Source organism: Bemisia tabaci, unplaced genomic scaffold (genome assembly GCF_918797505.1).
Source record: "Bemisia tabaci unplaced genomic scaffold, PGI_BMITA_v3".
NCBI classification, from domain to species: Eukaryota; Metazoa; Arthropoda; class Insecta; order Hemiptera; family Aleyrodidae; genus Bemisia; species Bemisia tabaci.
In genome coordinates, this window is record NW_027311817.1 from 4,925 (window position 1) to 27,720 (window position 22,796).

General features: G+C 42.3%; 2 protein-coding genes across 2 annotated transcripts; both read right to left on the reverse strand.

Annotated features, from left to right (window-relative positions):
• Positions 1–1,161: 1,161 nt before the first annotated feature.
• LOC109036986 (uncharacterized) lies at positions 1,162–6,408 on the reverse strand. Its single transcript, XM_019051441.2, has one exon. It carries the CDS (start codon positions 6,406–6,408, stop codon positions 1,162–1,164), a length of 5,247 nt encoding a protein of 1,748 aa, XP_018906986.2.
• Positions 6,409–8,588: 2,180 nt separating this feature from the next.
• LOC140225969 (uncharacterized) lies at positions 8,589–15,309 on the reverse strand. The gene is made up of 3 exons (XM_072306013.1): positions 15,217–15,309; positions 10,347–10,841; positions 8,589–8,615 (listed from the first exon to the last, which is right to left on the reverse strand). Exons 2-3 carry the CDS (start codon positions 10,746–10,748, stop codon positions 8,589–8,591), a joined length of 429 nt encoding a protein of 142 aa, XP_072162114.1. The 5' UTR covers positions 10,749–10,841; positions 15,217–15,309.
• Positions 15,310–22,796: the final 7,487 nt, after the last annotated feature.

The following is a 22,796-nucleotide window of genomic DNA, read 5'->3' on the forward strand; positions in this document are numbered from 1 at the left end:
CGCTGCGCCGAGGGCTTCTCCTTTTCATCTCAAGTCTTCGTTATCATCGCTCTCTGCACCACGTCGTTCCAGACTCGACTAATTAAAGGTTCTGTCTCTTGTATCACCGAAAGACGACAAAATTAGAATTTACTATACTCTCTGGAAATGAGAGATTTTGTCGCATTTTCTTGCTTGTAATTTTTTTTCTGAATCCAATTTTTTTTAATACTTACATTTAAAAAATTGCAAAATTTGCCGCCCCCTAAAATTGCCGCCATGGGCCGCGGCCCATTCCATCATTTCTAGACGTTTTAAGGTCTCTGAAGTCAAAATAACTGAAAAGGAGTGCGACTTTTAGAGTCGGCTAGCGCTGGTCCTGAGAAAGAGCGGACGAGTGCCAGCTGTCCTGTAGAGGACTTGGTTTGTGCGCTTGGAAGCGCTTAGAACACCCCACGAGATAGCTCGGTCGGGCTGGCCCAGTGTGATAGCACTCCGGGCGATCTGGACATGGAAGTCCACGTTGGTTTTTGCGCTTGGAGACGCCGAAGAGACCCCAAGAGACGGCTCCTCGGGCTGGCCCAGTGCGGTAGCGCTCCGGGCGATGTGGGCATGGAAGACCCGCAAGTCGTTGGAGCCGTGGAGAGCTCGGTTAGAGATGGACCAGCGCGCCGATGGATGAGAGCTGTGTGTACTTGGAGGTACTTACCGTGGTTGCTACTCTTCTTGCGGTTGAGCTGCGACTGGTGATGAGACGCGCGGCCGCTCGCTTTTTATAGCCGCGACGCGACGCGCGGCCGCGTGATTAGAGCGCGCGACGCGACGCGTGCCCACGTGATGCGTGCGTGGGACGCGGGACTGGTTGCATAAGCAGTACACAGCGAACGGTCCGGCGGTGCGCGCGATTCTGGCATCCAAGCTGATTGCCAGGTTTCTCAGAAAATTGAAATAGAAAAAATGCCCAAAAATTCTATAATTTAAAAATTCGCATTTGCAGACGGAGGAGGCTGGTATAAACATACCGCCCGCCATGAAACCACAAAGGGGGTTTCATTAGGAAAGGCGGAGGCAGAGGCAAAGAGAAAAAGAAAAAGAAACAACATTATTTAAAGAGCTTGGAGACTCTGTATAATACTATGAAATAAGAGCTAGACTTAACAACTAGCAGTTAATGGTGGGTGATCAATCCTCCGCAGGCAAACGAAATAACTTGAGCACGGGTCTCTTGAGCTCGCCGGTGGGAGTACGCACGGTGGCGACTCTAACTTGCCCGTCTTTCCCAGGAAACGTCTGCAACACCCGACCTCTTTTCCAGCAAAGGGTGGGGAGTTGAGGATCTTCAATGAGCACGAGATCACCTTCTTTCAGCGGAGTTGATGTCTTAAGCCATTTATTCCTCTTTTGTAGAGTTTGCAGGTATTCACTACACCATCTTTTCCAAAGTTGCTGAGAGAGAGCTTCCACGTACTTCCACCTCTTGAGCCTGGGAAGAGGAGTGTCCCCGTGTTCTTCCTCTGGAGGGGATACTACAGGCCTGCCTATCAAGAAATGACCAGGAGTCAGAACCTCGAGGTCATTTGGGTCATTTGACATTGGCGTAAGAGGTCTGGAGTTCAAGATGGCCTCGATCCGACACAAAACGGTTTGAAATTCATCCATCTGGAGCTTTTGGTCTCCGACAATCCTTTTGAAGTGTTCCTTCATGCTACGCACTGCTCTTTCCCAAAGTCCTCCTTGAAACGGAGCCGCAGGAGGATTAAAATGGAATTTAATGCCTCTTGCTAGAGCATGCTCGCTTAGATCATTCGACTCTTGGGAAATTAATTTCTTCAAGGCGTTGTCCGCGCCCACGAAGTTAGTTCCGCAATCACTGTACAAGTCCGTGGGACACCCTCGACGGGCTGTGAATCTTCTTAGAGCTGCAATAAACGAGTTAGATGTTAGATCGTGTACAGACTCTATGTGCACAGCTTTCGTGGAGAAGCAAACGAATATGCAGATGTAGCTTTGCACGGTCCGGGCGGATCTAAGATTGTAGGTTTTTACAGAAAAGGGGCCTGCGAAGTCCATGCCAGTATGAGTAAATGGGGAGCTGGGCGTTACACGAGGTGCAGGCAAGTCGCCCATTAGCGGTGCGCTGTTTCTTGGTCTCGCTCGGAAGCACTTGAGACACTGATGAACGCAATGTTGAATTGCCCTTCGGGCTCCGGTTATCCAGAATTGCCTTGTGAGAAGAGATTGTAGAGTTTGGGTTCCAGGATGGTCGAGATCCTTATGATACTCGCGAATAAGCAGCTGAGTCAGGTGATGCTTCCCGGATAACAGGATCGGGTGCCGTTCACCTTCAGCGAGGTCTGCATTCTTAAGGCGACCTCCCACTCTTATTAGGCCATCTTCATCCAAGTACGGACTTAAAGTTTGAACCGGCTTAGCGCACAAGATGTTCACTCCATCTTGAATTTTCTTCAGTTTGAGTAAGTCATCCTGAAAGCAGTCTTCTTGAACCTTCCGGAATAGCTGCAGCTCAGCCTTCTTTAATTCTCCCATGGTTAACTCTCCTCCACATCGTGACTTCTTTGGAGTGATTGCGCGAAGGATGTAAGCCAAGACTCGCTTAGTCCTAGTCCATGAAGAATATTTAGAGAAAGTTTGAATAGGCTTGGAGACCAATAATACTGCAAGATTCTTGCTCTCAGGAACTGAGTCAGTCGCGAGCGGTAACGGAGCTGCAGGCCATTGTGAGGAGTCTTCTCGAAGCCATGTTGGCCCCTTCCACCAGATTTCTTGATTCAAGAGTTCGGACGCTAGAAGTCCACGTGACGCACAGTCGGCTGGGTTGTCCTTAGAAGGGACATGATGCCAAATTACATTGGATAAGAGCTCTTGTATATGGGAGACCCGATTTGCCACAAATGTCTTCAGCTTGTAAGATGGGGTCTGGATCCACTGGAGCACAATTTTAGAATCAGTCCAGGCGTGAATGCCAGAGATATTATAGTATGGATCAAGCTGCTTTGTCACATAATCCGTTAAATCCGCCAACACAGTCGCTCCGCAGAGCTCAAGCCGCGGCAGAGAGATCTTCTTCAACGGAGCTACTCTGGTACGGGCTGTTACCAAGTTCGTGTCATGTGGTGGCTCATTGGTCCTGATATAAATGCAGGTTGCATAACCGGCTTCAGATGCGTCACAAAAGGCATGTAGTTGCACAAGGGATTCTTCTAATGCCAATAATCTTGGAATTCGAACTTGCCTTAAGGATGAGAGCGCAAGCATGAATTTGTCCCATTTGGTCTGGAATCCCCCTGGCAGGGGTTCGTCCCAGCCCAACTTGAGCAACCATAGCTGTTGCATGTATGTTTTGGCGAGAAATGTCACAGGTGATACCCAGCCAAGGATGTCGTAAATCTTGGCTATGGCAGAGAGGACTGCTCTCTTCGTGGTAGCCCTGATGGGTTGGTCCACTCGATATGAAAATGCATCTGGTCTTGGGAGCCAATGAAGACCCAACATAGAAAATGAGGAAGTCATAGGATCTTCCCAGGTAAATGGTACCTCTAAATCTTCGTCGGCAATGCCTTCCAGAACCTTTGAGTCGTTGCTGGTCCACTTCCTGAGCGCAAAGTTGCCTTCCTTGAGTAGCGCAATTAACTCCTCGATGAGAGATCGAGTTAATTCAACGGTTCTATCCCCTGAGATCACATCATCGCAGAAAATGTCCTCCAGAATTAACTTGGATGCTCTGGGGTACCGGTCTTTGTAAAGAGTGGCAAGCTCTATTAACGATCTGCTCGACAAGAACGACGAGCTGCCTACACCGAAGGTGACCCGGTTTAGCTGATAGATCTGCACAGGAGCTTCCTTGTTAGGACGCCATAACACCAGGTGGTACCTTCTGTCTTCAGGGTGTAGCGCAATTTGTAAGTACATCTGCCGAATATCGCAGGAGAACACAACCTTGTGTCTTCGGAATCCCATTAGTACGTCTCTGATATCCTTTAGTAGAGAAGGTCCAGTATGGAGCACGCTGTTCAAGGATTCGCCGGTACTTGTCTTTGCACTTGCGTCGAAAACTACTCTAAGTTTCGTAGTGGAACTAGTCTCCTTTATAACGCCATGATGAGGAAGAAAGCAGTGTGAACCCTCCATAACATTGTCCGGAGCAAGAGTCATAACTCCGTTCTTCTGATATTCGTCCATGAATTCCACATATAGCTTGTGAAACTCTGGCTGATGCTTGAAACGTCTTTCTAAAGCCAGAAAACGCCGAAGTGCCTGTGGATAGGACTCTCCCAGCGCGCTTGGAGGCTTTGCGAACGGTAGTCGTACTGAGAATTGTCCGTTGGGCAGACGCTCGACATTCTCACGAAAATAAATTTCAGCCGGGTCATCAGGAGGCTTCGTTGGCTCTCTGGAAGGTATTGTCTCGATCTGCCACAAATTTTGAATATCTTTGCTGAGCTGGGCAATGGAACCTTGTTCCAACTCAGCCATGAGCACCATGGGAGGATGCAATTGCGTTGGAGCAGATCCCATTAACACATGTCCCAACCTCGTTTCAATAAGATAGGGCATATTTGTGCCCAGAGGCCGCGGTTTTCCAATAATTAAGACAGGAAAGAGGTCCGCACCAATTAAAAGATCTACGGGCCCAGGCTGGTTCCATTCTGGGTCAGCCATGGGTAAACCGCGCACTAAGTGCTGCACGTCATCATGGATGAACGTGGAAGGAGTAAAATCAGTGATTTTATCCAAAATGATTAGTTCGTGTTCCCTAGCGAACACTTTATTGTCTACAGATGACAGAGTCACAGTGGCCGTACCACGAGTAGAACTTGGGAGACTGGATATGCCTTGGATGGCTCCTGCCCCTTGGACGATAGGCAACCCTATAGCATGAGTGCATTCGGTCGTAATAAACGTCCCCTGTGCAGCGGAGTCGAGAACTGCTCTCACAATTTTGGAGCTATTGTGAGTTTTTACTCTTACGAGGACGGTGGCGAACATTACTGTAGCCTTCGTTGATTTTTTCGTGCCCATCATCACCTTCTTGGAACTGCCTTTATCTTCTTGACCCATGGAGTAATTCTTGTCTCGGTGTAGCAGAGTGTGATGCATCTCATCGCAGACGTAACACCTTCTAGAGCTCTTGCAGCTATTACTCGTGCAGTCTCCTGGAGAGAGACAGTTTACACATCTTTTCAGAGACTCGACGATTTTCCTCCGATCTTCAGTCTTTTTGGCCTTAAATTGAGCGCATAAAAATAATGGATGCTTTTCTTGACAGCAGGGACAATCAGAATTAGATATTTCAGATTCATTTCGTCGTTTACCACTTGAATTTTGGGACTTGGATGATCCCTTGCCCTTGCGCCATGCCGACTTGTTTGGCTCTGCTTGGTTAGCATTGCTCCTTGACTGAGAATTTGTTCCGACATACAAGGCCTTCTTTTGTGATCGATTATCGTTGCTTGATTTTTCACCTCTTTTAGATGAGACATCATCGATTTTTGCATTTTCCTTCTCCAAGAAGTTCATGACATCCTCCAACGTTGGATAAACAGTGGAATCTGTCCTGGAGTCTTCAAAACGCTTCTTGTGATATGGAGACAATTTCCGCAAAACGACTGCTACCACCATAGGTCCATAATCCTTCGAGTCGTAGCCTAATGCTCGAAGCGCATGCTTATGTTTGTTGATCTGAGTTAAGGCATTAGGTATGTCCTTATCAGAATTGATGAATGGCATATCAAGCAGTCCAAAAAAGTGATGAGATATGTGCTTTCTTGTGTTTTGGTATCTTCCTATCAGCAAATCCCAGGCGACAGCGTATTGATCTTCTTCGGCCTCTATATTCTTTATTAACTCCAAGGCCTCACCCCTGAGCTTAGAAGTTAAATAATGAAGTTTCTCGACTGGCTTCAGTTTCTCATTATCATGGATGGTCGCCTTGTATAAGTTGTAAAAGGACGTCCACTCTGAATAATCTCCGCTAAAAGTAGGAAGTTCCAACCTAGGGAGCCGTACGCCGCCAACGGCATTGTCACCGTTTGATGTTTCCGGTCTCCTGGATTTTTGTTGATAGATTTTTTCTAATGAACGAACCAGCTCGTCATAAGATTTCTGGACAGCAGTTACAGGTACCTTATCATCCTTCACGACGTATACATTTGCCTTTAGGACGGCTGATTGTATTGCGTCGAAGTCGGCCTGCAACTTCTGGATCCTTAGGAGGGATCGCTCGTGATCCCTGTAGTTTTTTTCGCTCAATTCACTCGTGAAAATATCCGCTATACTCTGGGTAGCAGAAAAAATTCTCTCTCGATCCGCCTTGAGCGCTGCTAGTTCGGCGAGGTGCGCTGGAGAACTTTCCCTCGATTTTGGTGTGCCTGGATGCACCTTACCTGAGGAGTCTTGATCACCCGCCATTTCAACTAAATTTTTCAGAAAAATTTAGCTGAATGATTTTTCCTGAAAATTTTAGTAGAGTAATTTTCTTAGGAAAATTAAATAGAATGAAATTTTCTTGGATGAAAATTAAATAGCATAAAATTTAGTTGGGAGAGCTAAATTTAAGATTCGTACAGAGAACTATTCAACGAATAGTTCCCGGGTTTCGGCACCATGAAAAGGAGTGCGACTTTTAGAGTCGGCTAGCGCTGGTCCTGAGAAAGAGCGGACGAGTGCCAGCTGTCCTGTAGAGGACTTGGTTTGTGCGCTTGGAAGCGCTTAGAACACCCCACGAGATAGCTCGGTCGGGCTGGCCCAGTGTGATAGCACTCCGGGCGATCTGGACATGGAAGTCCACGTTGGTTTTTGCGCTTGGAGACGCCGAAGAGACCCCAAGAGACGGCTCCTCGGGCTGGCCCAGTGCGGTAGCGCTCCGGGCGATGTGGGCATGGAAGACCCGCAAGTCGTTGGAGCCGTGGAGAGCTCAGTTAGAGATGGACCAGCGCGCCGATGGATGAGAGCTGTGTGTACTTGGAGGTACTTACCGTGGTTGCTACTCTTCTTGCGGTTGAGCTGCGACTGGTGATGAGACGCGCGGCCGCTCGCTTTTTATAGCCGCGACGCGACGCGCGGCCGCGTGATTAGAGCGCGCGACGCGACGCGTGCCCACGTGATGCGTGCGTGGGACGCGGGACTGGTTGCATAAGCAGTACACAGCGAACGGTCCGGCGGTGCGCGCGATTCTGGCATCCAAGCTGATTGCCAGGTTTCTCAGAAAATTGAAATAGAAAAAATGCCCAAAAATTCTATAATTTAAAAATTCGCATTTGCAGACGGAGGAGGCTGGTATAAACATCAAGGAAAAAGTGTCTGTTACTTTAATCGACACTTCCCAGCTTGATACATGTACTTAAATATGTATATCATGATGATGTAGGTCAACCATCACTCTTTGTTTGAAAAAATAGGAAGTAGCTTTTGTCATTCAGCGGGTTTATAATATGAATAAGGAAATGAAGCACAACTACTCAAGATATTCGTAGGAATGTTTGGTATTGCGTTTATTTATCACTTTTTCCACAACTGAAATCGATTCTCATTTTCTAGGAGTAACGTAAAAAAACATCCATCACATGTAACACTCCAAACATAAATCAAAAATCAATGAAATAATGTCAAAAGGGTATAATTCAAAGAATATATCGAACATGAGATCAGGCACTTCATCATTACCTATATTAATTTTCATATTCATGGAAATAGGCAAAGCGTACCTTGTGTTGAAAACTAAACGCCCTCTAGTATTCTCCAGATCATCGGGTTAAAATTTAAAGTTATTAAGAATTTGCATCATGAAGTAATGTCTTAAGTGTTCGCAATGAATCGTTTCTAAAACAGGCAACAATGTTGGCAAAATTTATCCGCGCTTTTCTCATATTCGCGGTTCATCGTCTTTCAACTTTGAAATAATTTCAAAAAGTGAATATTTTGAATTTTTCGGTGCTCCTTGTGCCGAATTCTGTAAAATTTGCCTCTCAAACAGTCACATAGTTCTCTAATTTACTTTCTTGTTCCATTCTAAGGCACAAAGTACCTGACTCCACCACACTTTGTTTGTACGTTTACTGAAGACATAATGCATGTGTGTGGGCACTTTTATTGAAAATAAGATAAAAACTCTGAAATAAAATATTTACAAGCTAGATACTGTTCACGTCCAATGCCCAAAAGTTCAAAACGTCTCTTAATGTTCATTAATGGCGCCTTAAATCGCTTCAATTAGTGAAAATGTCCAGTAAAGTGACTAAAGTAACAGTCGCGAGGGCCTAATGAAGATATCGACGGTGAAACTACCAAACCACGTATCTCGTTTGCGGTGTTTAAAAATCTCCGCTCACATTTTATTTTTTTGAAGTAGACCAAATCAATATCATTCCTTGAAATTTTCACAGAATTTTCTCCGCACGAAGAGGAAAAATCACGGAAATTTTCAAGACTGGACGTTAAGTAGCTTTTCATTTAAAAAATAAAGTATGACAGGAAGTCTGCGACGTCGCAAACCGAGATACGTGGTTGGTAGTTTCACCGTCGATATAATGAAACTATTGAACTCGAGCCATTCAATATTTCAAAGCCATTGATATTACCTACAATAATCACTATTGAAATTCTACTGATTTATTTACCTGTAATAAGAAGAAAATTCAATGAAATTTTCAATCAGAAGTGCCCATCAATTTAAAATTATGTATGCAATTTGAAGGTGGAAATTTTACAATTATAATATCTTTTCCCGTTCTTTCGTCTACACAACGATGATATTTCACATAGTAGGTAAACACCGGTCAGTTGCAAATATTACAGAATCTTTCTACGAATATTGAAATACAAGTATTCGGGGAAAAATTATGCGACCAGTTGAAAATGCCAAGTTTTCACGTTTGATACCATCGTGCGTTTTTATTTTTTTTCTTTCTTTCTTTTTTTTTTGACAGAACACCCAAAAAATAAGTCATCTATCTGACGCATACCGTGCTTATTATACTCTACCTACACAGCGTAACATGAAGATCCCGACACAAGATACAAAATGCACAATGACGTGATGGATAACATAACGCGCCGTATTTTCACAGTGGATGGTACTTCTCTCCTGGATATGGAAACTATGCACGTAAACAGAGTTCATCATTCTTTTTGCGGATCCATCGGGCTCAACCGCCAGTACTCCATGTTTAACAAGCGCATCTTATCCAGGTTTCACTCATTACCCAAGTAGCATTTTAACGGAAAAATCGCAATATTTTCAAATTAAGCTGCGATTTTTTATGATTTTCCTACAATATAAATCGCAGAATCAACAACGTCTGAGCGATTATACCCAATCGTGTCGCAATTTTATCCCTATAAAATCGCGTTCGATTGAATCAAAATTTCATCTCAAATTTTCACGATTTTTTGTTCAATAATATTGCGATACATCGCGATTTTCTTGAAAATTTACGTGATGAAACCGCAATTTTTCACCCGATAATATTGCAATAAATCGACGGCGATTGAATCGTGATACGTTCTCCGATCAAATCGCAACTCATCGCGATCACCGCTACTTGGATAATAGATACACACAGGCCTGTATGCATTTGAATGGAACACTGGACTCATTAAGACATCTGGAAAATCGTTAGCGAAATCTTCTTTTTTTTCTGCTGGTTTAATGGTTTCGTGTCTAGCACCTTCAGCCAACTTTAGACAATGTTTAGTGTCCGTAGACATCATCAACATCAAAATTTTATCTCAAATTTTCACGATCTTTTGTTCGATAATATTGCGATATATCGCGATTTTCTTGAAAATTTAACCGATGAAATCGCAATTTTTCACCTGATAATATTGCAATAAATCGACACATTCAATGTTTAGTGTCCGTAAGACATCGTGGGAATCTCCATGCTCCAGGCTTTTCCAATTTTCAGGGATTAGGGCCGAGGAGAATCTGTTTCAGCAGATCTACTCGTCAATTCCGTGAAAATTAGACGCCACCACCGGGATTCGAACCCGGGACCTATTGACCTAGAGTCAGTACCGCTGACCACTAGGCCAACCTGGCCGGCTAGCGAAATCTTTGGTGACCAGCAACGCCATTCATGAAAGACGGCGTATCCAAGCCGTTACGCCGCACTGGAGTTCTCTTTTGCGGTGAGAGTCTTTCGAACGCCATGGCTACGTCGTCCGGTATCCCATCCATCTTCTGAGGTTGACCTTTGTTGTTTTTCGCCCTTCTTTCAAACTCATTCGCGGGGAGGTGTAAAAGATCCGTCGGGAAAGTTTCGAGGCCGTGTCTCGACGGAGTGAGGGGCTCCCCGAACGTCTCCACTTTCCGCATTTCGCCAGGTCTCGTGTAATCCAAAATATACCTGTTCGGTTTTCGCGCTTGGTTCGGGACCGCCGGTGGGGCTGTTTGGCCTGGCGGGAGCAGGAGGCCGAGGAACGCCAGGGACGAAACTGAGAGGCCTCCGCGGCGGCGACGGGGAGTTAACGGGTTGAACAGGGGGTGTGGGATTTCGCGAATATTCCTCTAGCCTCCGCGTCAGTTCATCTATGGGCAAGTCGTTCTGGCGTAAACCATTCGGCGGTCCGGGCGGTTGTTGCAGGGTTCTTTGAGGTGACGGGGGTGACTGACGGATTTGAGGTTGTGGGGGGACTTGTTGACGGGGTACTTGAGGCTGCATGAGGAGGTTCTGAGGCCGAGCAGGCGAGCTGGGCGAGGAGCTTGGTGTGTCATCATCATCGTCCGTCGTCATCATCATCGTCATCATCTTTGTCTTTTTTAGGTGTGCCTTTTTTCGGAGATTTGGTCCTTTTACCCTTCGGAGAGCCTCTGCCTCGTTTACTGCTCCCCGAGCTCCGCCCTGCAACAGTTCAAAATAGGGGATGCGTCACAATTTATCCGTGTTACATACATAAAGCCGCTTTTATAGCGCCGCCTCGCGCTCTGCGACGCCCAATCGCCATTGCCCCCTATCCTCCCAGAGATCATCAGGCAATTGGCACCTTCTGATCTCCTCCTCCACCCCTTGTCGCCAACCTTTCACAGGACGTCCACGCCGTTGCCTTCCGGGAGGAACCCAATCGAAGACCTGCTTGGGCAATTGATCATCTGCCATCCTTCGCACATGTCCATACCAGACCAACTGCTCGGACCTGATATCGTGCACGATGTCCTTCTCCACACCCATTATCTCGCGTACCTTTTCATTGCGGATACGCTCTCTTCGCGATATCCCAGCAGACCTTCGCCAAAAGTCCATCTCGGTTGCCCTAAGCATGTCTTCAGTTCTTTTCTTGAGTTGCCAGACCTCACTCCCGTAAGTTATTTATCCGTCTTAATGGACCATTTTCAATGTATTATTCTAATATTAAAGAGGAGGCAGAGTGTATTCAAAAGCCTTGGGGAAGCCAATTTTGAAGCTTGCGTGAATTGAATGTTTTTTTTTTTTTTCCAGACGCACTCCAATCGTGGGAAATTGAAGGCAATGAGTGCCGCAGTAGTCGGATCCATTTCAAAATAGTTTTTTTCCTTATCAGTATCGGCTGATATTCGACTATAGGTCAATCTTTTTGTGATCGAGGCACTTAAAATCGTTGTAGGCACGATACCGCCGGATAAATAGCAAATCACTCCACAAATTTATTGTGATTCACTTGCAAAAATATGAACATTTTTCGTAGCCGTAGTGATCCAGACTCGTTACCGATTGGTGCAGGGTGACATCATCTCGTTCTACGCGAAATCTAACCCTTTTTATACACACTAAAAGGCTCCCATTTTGAACCACGAATTTCATCGTTTCAGCGTTGATTTGCTCATACAATTCCCCCACCCTTGCATTTAAGTTTCACAAATTCACATCATCACTGGTTAAAATCTCCCAAATGGCAAGTCCATTTAATAGGTCGACCCGTTTTTGGAAGTCGATCCAGACATGGGCTATTATAATGGACGTACCCGAGTTGGCTCCCAAACGTCCGAATCGGCTCCCGTTTGAAAAAGGGTCCCACCTCCCCTAAGGGTCGAGGTTGGCTCCCGTTAGAAAAAGGGTCCCCTCCCTAAGGGGTCGAGTTGGCTCCCGTTTGAAATGAGTGGGTTAAGGTGTTAGATATTTTTTGCCGCAACAATGACCCTTCAGCTTCTGCAGCGTGACCCACGTGATTAGCTTGATCCTCCACTAGAACTCCGTTTTCAAGCTTTATGAAGGCTTTGCACAATCGCTTAACACACTTCCATCGCTCTACATCTCCCGCTAATTTCTTATGAAAACTGAATTTGAAGTTTCTTAATATAATTAATTTTTGCCCTTTTTCACTTAACATTTCACTTAAAATTTCATCCATGTTTGTTTCTCACACAATTTAAAAATTTAAAAAATCTAAAATACATACAAAAGAGAAAACACGCACAAAAAAGGAAACACTGAGCGGTCGTTTCTTTCGGCCTGGACCGCAGTCGAAATACTGGCGACTTACTCTTAATTCACGTCTCACGCAATGTTGTTGACACCTGATGGAGGGAGGGGTGCGTACTAGATAATGCGTGCAGTTGAAGGCGAAGATTATTTTTGATAGGAGAATAGCATCGTAGTTCCCGGCATCGAGTCTGTTATCTTCCCCCTCAATGAAGTGAAGAACGCGCACCTCTCGTTAAGCGTAAATAAACGCACGCTTACGTGCCAACTCGACCCACCAAAAAAGACCAATTTTCAAACGGGAGCCAACTCGACCCATAGGGGAGGGGACCCCCTTTTTCAAACGGGAGCCAACTCGACCCACCTAAAAATGGACGGGAGCCAACTACGGGCAAACTTCCATTATATATATATCGTTTGGCGAAAAATTTTTAAAATATTTCCTAGGGCATTTCATCACAATTCTAGCGGTTTTGCCGATCCGATATGACAGAATAAATAAACTGCACTCTTGGTGGCAACGCACAGTGCTTTAGATCGGTCCAGTTTGCTTAAACATTAACTTCTCATCCCACAGAGGTCACAGGTTCCACCTATACGAAAATGGAATTGATTTGGCACCGCTGTAAGTCATAATTTAATGTCGGTTGTTACGCATCACCGATGTGGCCAGCGAAGGCACGCTTTTTTTTTTGCGGAAAAAATACACGCCAACGCGGAAATTTTGAGACGAGATACTTCACGGGAAAATCTGGTCGATTAAGTCAAATTAAGGTGAGGTGGCCACTACGGAGTGTTTTCGCCTTGTTTTTACACTTTTAATTGAATTGAATTGACGCACCACGCCTCTCATCGGTGCGTCAAAATGCCTCATTGACTCGCAACGTTTGTGTGTCATAAACGGGCTCCGGTTCTTTCATGACGAACGCTGATTTCAATTCTGTCATTCCATCAACACTCCGTTGAAATTTTTGGCAAATGCGGATCGCGAAACTGACCGTAAAAGATACGTTTTTATGTCGTCAAGGTCACGCACGATTAAACTCCCGTGCCCTTTCAAGCCGCAAAAAAGGGGGTTGAGAAAAGCCTTTGCCGTCACTCTCATGACTTACACATTTCAGGATGATGTAAAAACATGTTTGCATCCTGTGTTTTTTCCATGTTTGCGGAGTATGATTCACTAGACATGAATTTAATTGCACATGGAGAAGGAAGAAACATTGGAGGAGAAAGAAAAAAAACATCAGAAAAACGTTTGGTCCATTTTGACCTCATTGCAATACCGCGTTAAATTCTTTCCAATATCTAAAACTTCTTGTGACGGTTAAAAATTCAGGATCTGGTTTAATGAGTCTGAAAATCCTTTAAGGTAAAAAGGAAAATCATTCCATCAAAATAGTGCAAATCAGGAATTATTAGAAAGCCTCGTTGATACACATCGAAGGTGAAATTGCAAAACTGCGTGTTACTCAACAACTATCAACTATAACTGGATTACATTTTACAAAAAGGAACCACTATCTCTGATGGCTCTTCCATAAAAGCACTTTTCTGCGCAGGGAAACCAATGGCAGATATGTTGTTTCTTTGATGAGCCAAAAATAGTGGTTCCTTATTGCAAAATGTAATCCAACTATCTCGTTGCAGTGTTTCGAAATCTCCGCTCCCATTTTTTTTTAAAAAAATCAGACCGAACCAACATCGCGTGGCTTTAAGTATATTCTTTATGAGGAGAAAAAAAGATCACTAACATTTTGAAAAAATGACGTTTGGTAGTTTTCCATGTAGAAAATAAAGTATGACAGGAAATCTGCAACACCGCAAACCGAGTTACGCATTTCTGCAGTTTCGTCATAGATACTCGGAAAATTGCAACATAAATCTACGTCTGAAAGTTCAAAATCGCTCACCCATGCCGACGAGATTCCTGCAGGAGGGGGTCAGAGCCTCCCCTCCTCAAAATCCCAACATTTGACATGTCGGTAATTTTGAGGGATGGGTTATGGAGTTTTTTAGGGCATAAAAAAGGGGAGCCAACCTATGGATATAAATTGATTCCAGGGTGATTTATGAATTACATTGTTACGACCCGTAGTTAGTAAAGTGCGTATTCGACCTATTTTTTTTTTTTTTTTTTCATAAATTCACTCGACTTTGGAAGAAGATACGCCTCAATTATGAACATTCTAAGGCCATCTTGGTTTTGATATTGGAATTCTAATGATTGGTGGTGACATTTTCGTATTGCAAGGCTGGCTGCCCTTTTGGGCCCACATTTTGACATGTCCGTACTCTTCCTATATCAACGGTGTTAAGTCGGCAATCACATAACTCGGTTTGCGACGTCGCAGACTTCCTGTCATACTTTATTTTTTTAAAAACGGAAAACTACTCAAACGGCATTTTTTAAAAACCGCCTTGATTTTTCTTCTCTGTGCGAAGAAAAATTCTGCAAAAAAAACTTCAATGGATGGTTATCAATTTCTTTCTCCTTTAAAAAAATAACACCGAGGCGCAGATTATCAGACACTGCAAACGAAATATGTGATTGCGGACTTACGCCGTCGATATGTAACTCTATTGCGGGGAAAACGCATCTTTCCCAGCTTTGTCACATACGCAGAGCAGTGGCGTAACGTGAATTGCGATGTATCGATTTTCTGCCATTTTAAAACCTATGATACAGAATCGATTATTGAGGTGTTCGCTGCGAACACCCCTGTCTATCGATCCTTTTCCGTAGGTTTAAATGGCATAACAATCGATTATATCGCAAAGCACGCCCACGCCACTGACGCAGAGAAGAGGAAAAATCACGCACCTTTTTTCTTAGAGACGCTACGTCCAGAGACGCTTCTTTTGGAACTAACGAGATGGACTGCTTCGAGAGCTGGCGGGATCCGCTTTTACTGCTGCTCCGTGATGTGACGGACCTCCTGATGGGGCGGCCACCACCCGGGGGCCGGATGTAGTAGGTCCCACTGATCGAAGGTCGTCCTGCTCTGTCGCCCCTCTCCGGGATGCGGCCCTCGCGGACGCGGAAACGACTCAAGGGCCGCCCCCATCGCCGCACCCATTATTCTCCCGTATTGGTCCATCGTATTGGTCATCGCCCCTGTTTGGCATTCAGGCCGGCCGTCAGCATTTCCATGCACCGCGCCTGGAGATTCTGCAACCCGGCGAACTCTGGAGTCGCGCTCGAAGGAGCTAGAAGCGAGTACACCACTCGACCATCTGTTTCGGAATATATTATGCAATTTTTCAATGAGTAAAAGTGAGGTGCAGAGTATTCATAGTCGTTCCCTAAATAGCTCTTTCGCTCAGGGAAGCCCTTTCTGTTTGCATTGTAATCAAAGATAGTTAGACCGTGTTAAGCAGAAAGGAACCAAGCCACATCAGCTCTTGCCAAAATTTAATTGGGCAATTTAAGTTTTTTACATGAAAATGGTTGTGCGGATTTCTCGTGCAAATTTCAGTGAAAATTCTCCATGGTACGGAGCAAATTCCTTAAAATTTTCAAAGAAATCCGAACAAACGTTCTCTCGTAAAAAATTTAATTGCAGAGTTAAACTTGACAATAGCTGATGTGGCTTGGTTCCTTTCTGTTAAACTCGGTCCAGTTAACGGTCTTTGGCATGACATTATAAAAAGGGACAATGGACAGGGTACGAGTTTAAGCATTCTGATACTTGCTTCCCAGTCAAAATTGAACGAAGAACCACGAGGTTTCGCATCAAAAATTACTGAAATCGACTCCTAACTAAGCTGTGAGCCTTTTTAGTTTACATTGGTAACTAGAAAGAATTGCCCGGTCTTTAGAAAACGTTATTACTCTAAGTGAGTCCAATCGCGGTACTACATATGGTTTCGGCAGGCCTCTCAATCGAGCAATGTTCATTTCCCACCCTGAATTTTTCTAACTACAAAAAACTTGCTACAGCTGAAGCAAATCGTTACCAAACAAAATTGAGTGAACGTGGCCGAAATACTGCAAGCAACTATTACTGCTCGTAAAGCCGCTCACATTGCCTATAGAGATTTTGAAGGCGAACTGATCGGAACGGGTGAGAAAACAATGCGACTAGATTATTAAATTCGCTAATTACAACGAAGGAGCAGGGCTCGCTAATTTAAAAATTCAGGTCCTTGAAGACTCATCAAAACATTGGGCGGTATTGGGCATTTGGGGGCCCGAAAACGACGGGGCCCTTGAGGCTTCAAAAGCGACGGAGGAGCAAGCGAGACCTCAAAATTATATAGTATTCAAAAATTTAAATGGGGCCTAGCGAAGAATGAAGGGGCCCTGATAATCAAAATTTTAATGCTCAAAGTCAATCAACGGGGCCTAAAGGCCTCAAAAAAGGGGAAAAAGCCCTATGGTCTCGATCGAAAAGGGATAAATACGGCGGCACGCGAACAGTTGGCACCGTATCCGGGGGGAGAAGGGGGTTGCTCGTTGCTACTTCCCATATTTTTCTTCAATTATTTTTCTTGCGCACTGTATATATTTCAGTTGATTTATGATTGCATTAAAAGGGTCGCATGATAACTGGAATCAGGTCACCTCTCAATTTTGCATTCATTTTTATTATTTAGCGGTTGAAAATAATTCCTGTGATAACTCGAATAAGGCCTTTGTAGTGTTCAAAATTTTAGTCCATTATTCACTGGTGTTCATAGGTTCCGCTCTTTCCTGATCTAATTTTCGAGCAATGGAAGTGGCAAATTTGAGCAATTTGGTACAAAATTATTTGATGTCATAAACATGTTTCTTATAATTTATTTATGTATGAACGCTGGCGTTTATCCTAGGATTTATATATAAATGATGAATAGGACTATTGGATTAAATAATTTAAGGATAGAAGTTTCACGCAATATATAACTTGCACTCATAAGACGTTCTTATGGTCTCTATCTTAAGTTTTGTAGAAGTAAAAGTTACATTTAATTTCTACTTAAAAATCAAGAGGACTCATCTTCGCACAAAATGTGTGCATCTTTATCATTTTAATATTAAATATACCGTAATGTTTCTTAAAATATATAGGGTAAACATATTTAAGGTCTAATGAAAATTTTTGGAAGAAATTGTCAGATCAATCGCAAGAACCTGAATATGTGAATAATTTTCATCGATCCGGTGTTTATTTCTCTTTATCAATGATGGGTAACACCTGAAGGTGATGAATAAATGAAGGGGATTTTTCTTCTCTTGCCTGACAATGAGTTGTGTGTGGTGAGAAGTCGAAGTTTGTTTGCATGAGTCAAAAAGGAGAGCATGACGATCATTACCCGTGAATAATCTTTGACTTACCTGATACATTGCTTCCTGACAAAGCACGAGAACATCGCTAAACTGCCTCTCAAAACTGCTGAGAACACACGCAATCAATATCCATGGGATTACTCGTTTGAAAATCGATAATTTCATTCCTCGCGGTTGGTCCAATTTCCTCAAGCTCGTCTCCCCTTCAATGCGTCCTGTCATATCATGAGATTCACAGTGGAATAAACGAAATTCAAAAACGTAAAAAGCGCCATACTGGGCACAGGATTTTTATAGCTTCGCCCAATCAGATATTTTATTTCTCTTTGCAAGGTAACGTGATTGTTCTTAATAGAAAGTAACATAAACATATTTTATTTATCACCTTAAGTATTTTAATTTGTACTTTACGGGGGAAAGGGGGTGTGTTGTGAGGTACACTCGTGTGGAACCGAAGGGACTGTGCACGACGACTTGTGGATCGTTATTACTGAGAGCGAAAATGTGGTATACGGATCCGGAAAGAATTTTTAAAAGAGTTTGACTACGTTCATTCCAGCCTTGAAGCCAGTTTTCGCGGGGTTTAGTCACGCAGGACAGAGGGATCAACGTGTGTACGAGTGCGAACTCTATGGGAACTATAAAAAAGAAAGGCAGTTGCATGATGTCTCTTCAACGCATGATGCACGTAGAGTCTAATCCGATTTTTTCCCGTGTGACGTCATGATTTCGACTTTGTTTCACTCAGCTACATATCGACGGTGTAAGTCGGCAATCACATAACTCGTTTGCGGTGTCTGAAAATCTCCGCCTCTATGTTATTTTTTTAGAGGAGAACAAATTGACATGATGCCTTGAAGTTTTTGTAGAATTTTCTTCGCATAGAGAAGAAAAATCAAGGCAGTTTTAAAAAATTGCCGTTGAGTAGTTTTCCGCTTAAAAATAAAGTATGATAGGAAGTCTGCGACGTCGCAAATCGAGTTACGTGATTGCCGACTTACACCGTCGATATGAATGATGCTGAAAATCCAATTTTTCCATTTTGCGTGCGTGAGTATAGCGACACGCACGTAAATATCCTATCAGAATACTTTCGGGGAAAAAAACAATCCTTAGGGCTTGATAGTAAAATCAAATTTTTTACAAATCATTTCATTAATTTATTCTTAAGTTTTTTTCTCTTCCTTTTAATAGGTTTTCATTTTTTTAGATCTTTATCTTTTGTTATGTTTTAGTTATTATATATGAAGTTGATAAAAAGTATATAATCAGGGTTAAGCGCGGGGATAATCAGGATTGGGGGGAGGGGCGTCCAAAAATCGGGAAAAGTGCGTTACGTAATACTTGAACGGCCCCTTTGCAGTATATCGATTGATCTGCGCCATTTGAACCTTTGGAAAAAGATCGACAGGGTGTTCACAACGAACAACTTAATAATCGATTCTTCACCGCAGCTTCATATGGGGAAACATCGATAATCGACCATTCGCGCTTTACCACTGGGCCATCACTTCTGCCACCATCAGCACCAACGATGAGTCAGTGGTCCTCTCTAAATCCAGAGCCTGCTCTTTGCACTCAAGCATATTAGGAGCCGTCAGTTAACAGCGCTTTTTTAATGTATTGTGCGTTTTTTAAGCAGAGTTTAATGTTTAAGAGTTTAAGTAGAGTGGCTATGAAGATCTAAAAAATATATGTATTGAATGTGGTATACTAAAAAATTGGAAAGTACATTCAGTGGAAAGTTCGTTAGTTCGTCCCAACTTTTTATCTCTCCCTGTCAACCATTTCGGTTGTTCACGCATTTTTGGCTATGACACAATCTCCGCATTTTACAGCGTTGGAATTTTTTTTCCTCCGAATATGGACGTCAAATGCCGTGGATGGAGAGATTTTTTGGATGATTCAACGTTTCATCATCCTCGTGTACGATAGCACAAGTCCGACAGGTCAATTAAAGAGTGCGGTTGAATTTCACAAAAGTCAAAAGGTCGACAAGTTGAAAATATTCCACTAGACTGGCTCCAGAACAGCACTTTGGACGAGTCATGTTGTATGTACGTCAAAATTTGGAAGGCCTCTATCGCCGGAAGTTCCCTTGACTACCAATAGATAGCCGGAAAAATTGATTCTAAAGGCAGAAGAGGAAATAGCAAAATTGTGCCTTGGTGGCAGGGTTGCACAGGTGAAATGTAATATAAAAAATGTCCATGAAATATTTCATGAAATTCCACAAAGTGGCGAAAATATGAAACATATTTTCAAGGGTTGGGTATGCAACACGCACCAAGAAAACTCCAGAAAGCAAAAACCAGTCGCCTTTCATTTAATTTAGAATTCAACCTCGAGAAATATTTATCAATATTTTTCATATTTTTCTGAAATTTCACGAAACATTCCATACGAAATTTCAAGATTTTATTTTTCATGAAAAATTGCAACCCTGCTTGGTGGACCGAGTCACCTTGGATGAGTGTCTTCAACTCATATTTTGTAAATGCGCTCACTGAGACACATGGCTAAGTTACCAATATCTAAAACGGCAGTCAATGGCAGAGGTAAAATGAGTGAATGAACTTGGGTCCCAATTTTCTTCATTTTAGACACGTTCCAGTAAATTTGTGAAAAATTCAATGTCAGCAGTTCGAGATGAATCCCCGATATATGAGAAAAGAATAAAGATTGGTTTCGGTAACCATGCAGCATCCTAAAAAATACCGGCAAAATACCAAGCACCATGAGAATTCCGGCTTAGATCTTGATTGATTTACGTTTAAGATACCTGAGGCTGATCAACTCCCCACGAATAAGAGAATTGGATCACAAAACAAAAAAACATTGAATTTTTATATCGATTTTATTCATCTTTTCGCTTTTGAAACATCACTTTCGAGTTATGAACAATCAACTACTCTGACAAAATATTATAACAAACATTCGTGAATTATATTACAGAGGAAAAAATAAAAAAGTAAAAATTTGGAAGATGCCCAGCTCGCGATTAAATTTTCTGAAAGTTGTCATAGAGTGACCAGTTGGGCAAACTGAGCTAGGCTAACATCATTTCGTTAAAAATAAATATTTAAAGTAATAACAATTAAAAAAATAAAATCACATAGTTGATATTAAACGATTTCACGAAAATGTCCTCGAGAAAACAATCTGACATGAAAAACTGTTTAAAAGAGAGAAAAAGGATTTTAAAGAAAGTGAAGAAAAAAGTTAAGTACACCAAGGTTACACATGCAGAATTATTCAGGATTAAATTAATAAATTTCAGGAATATTTGAGGTCGATACAAGAATTATTCGTGATAAAACATTTCTTTGCCATTCTTCATTTCTTCGAACATTTAGCTTCCTAATTCGAAAAAATTATTCTATTTAGCATTAAGGCAACATTTGTAGATTAAATGGGGGAAAATTGGGAGCGGTGGGTTTTTCTATGCACCTCACTCTCATTCCCTCCCCAAAAAAGGGAGACCTCCTCTTGATGGGAGTAGTGAGGGGGTGCCAAAACTCCAGGTAGGTAGCCAGAGTTAAAATTTGGGAAATTTATTCCTTCCAAAATCCTACCAGATGAGTTATACCCTTTTAAAAAAAGGGATGGGGCTCATAAAATTACCTTTGAGTTTTGAACTCTAGGATAATACCTAATTTCGCCTATAAACGTTGCCAAAATGAAAAAATCTCATATTTTAAAGACTGCAATTTCGAGGACAAGCTGTTTCAGAAATGAATTTTACACCACAAATAAATCTTAGTTCGACCCAAAAAACTGCTGAGGTGCTCCTGATTCGGCGGTTATTAAACTTATGTCTTCATAACTTGTATAATTGATAAACATATTGAAGTGCATGGTTCCAGCAAAAATTGATTTTAGTTAAATTTTAGTTCAATGATTGCACTTTTCCAATAATTATATGTACCATAAACAATTACACATGTCATATCACGAGGAGAGGAAAGTAATTAGTGCGAGACTTTTGTGTTGGACTGTGCGTGTAGCAGGCGACGTGTTTCCTTTGGCTCGTGATTTTCGATAAAATAATGCAACTCTTCATAATGCTTTTTTTTTAAATTTTTTGTCTTCTTCATTCTAATTAAGGACCAGGAATGGTTGTAAGTAATACAAAATTATTTCGCGGCACTTCCTTTAATTTTTGCCTTATTTTTATTGTTATTCTCGCTGCTGCATACTGATGTGCTCCTCCAGTTTCAACGTGCTCATGAAGAGCGTACATTGAGACTGAAAACGTAAGGTGCTATTATCAGTGCAATTAAATTCTTATAGTAAAACATTAACAATAGAGACAACGTTTATTCAAAGCTGTTTATAAACTTAGGGGAGATATATTTTTCCATACCCGAGCAGCAGTGATCGCGATATGTTGCGACTTGATCGGAGAATGTATCGCGATTTTATCGATGTCAATTTATTGCAATAAGTATTATCAAACAAAAAATCGTGATAAATGAGATATAATTTCATTTTTATTTGACGCGAATTTATGGAGATAAAATTGCGACCAGATTGAGGATAATCGCTCAGATGATGATGATTCTAGCTATTTCATCGCCAAAAAGTTGAAAACAAATCTCAACTGAATTTCAAAATATTGCGATTTTTCGGATGAAAATTATACTTGTGTAGCGATGTCGCTGTAAAATATGAAAATGGCTGGTTACTATAAGTAAAATATTTTCTTATATTGGCGAGAGACAGTGAATGTATGAGTATGCGGTATTAATGTAGAAGCGTATGTGGATGAATTACATAAAAAAATGAGGGAAAGAACAAACATTAGAATGACTTTTCTGGTCAAATTCATTGGCGTCTAGATGCCGATCACTGTACCTCATTCAAATATCATAAAAAATCAGTGACATTTATACATATAATTTTGTTGAGCGGTGTGGACAAAAAAAAGTTCTTGGTATGCTGGTAACACTTAATTTATGACACCTAATAATAAATTGTGTGTTTAATCCTAAATTATAGATCACCGTATACGAGGTCAAATCGTTTTCTCGCAGTCTTACTGAATGTGAAAACCAAATTCTGTGAAAATGAACAAAACTACACTCAAAAAAATTATCGAGTTATTATTTTGACTTAAAGCGTCGTTTCTT

Bases quoted from the DNA above. Each gene is read 5' to 3' on its own strand.
- LOC109036986 (XM_019051441.2), bottom strand. From the start codon at position 6,408: ATGGCGGGTGATCAAGACTCCTCAGGTAAGGTGCATCCAGGCACACCA.
- LOC140225969 (XM_072306013.1), bottom strand. From the start codon at position 10,748: ATGATGACGATGATGATGACGACGGACGATGATGATGACACACCAAGC. The intron at 8,616-10,346 runs GTATATTTTGGA...TTCTTATTACAG, and splicing joins CAAGCGCGAAAACCGAACAG to GTAAATAAATCAGTAGAATT.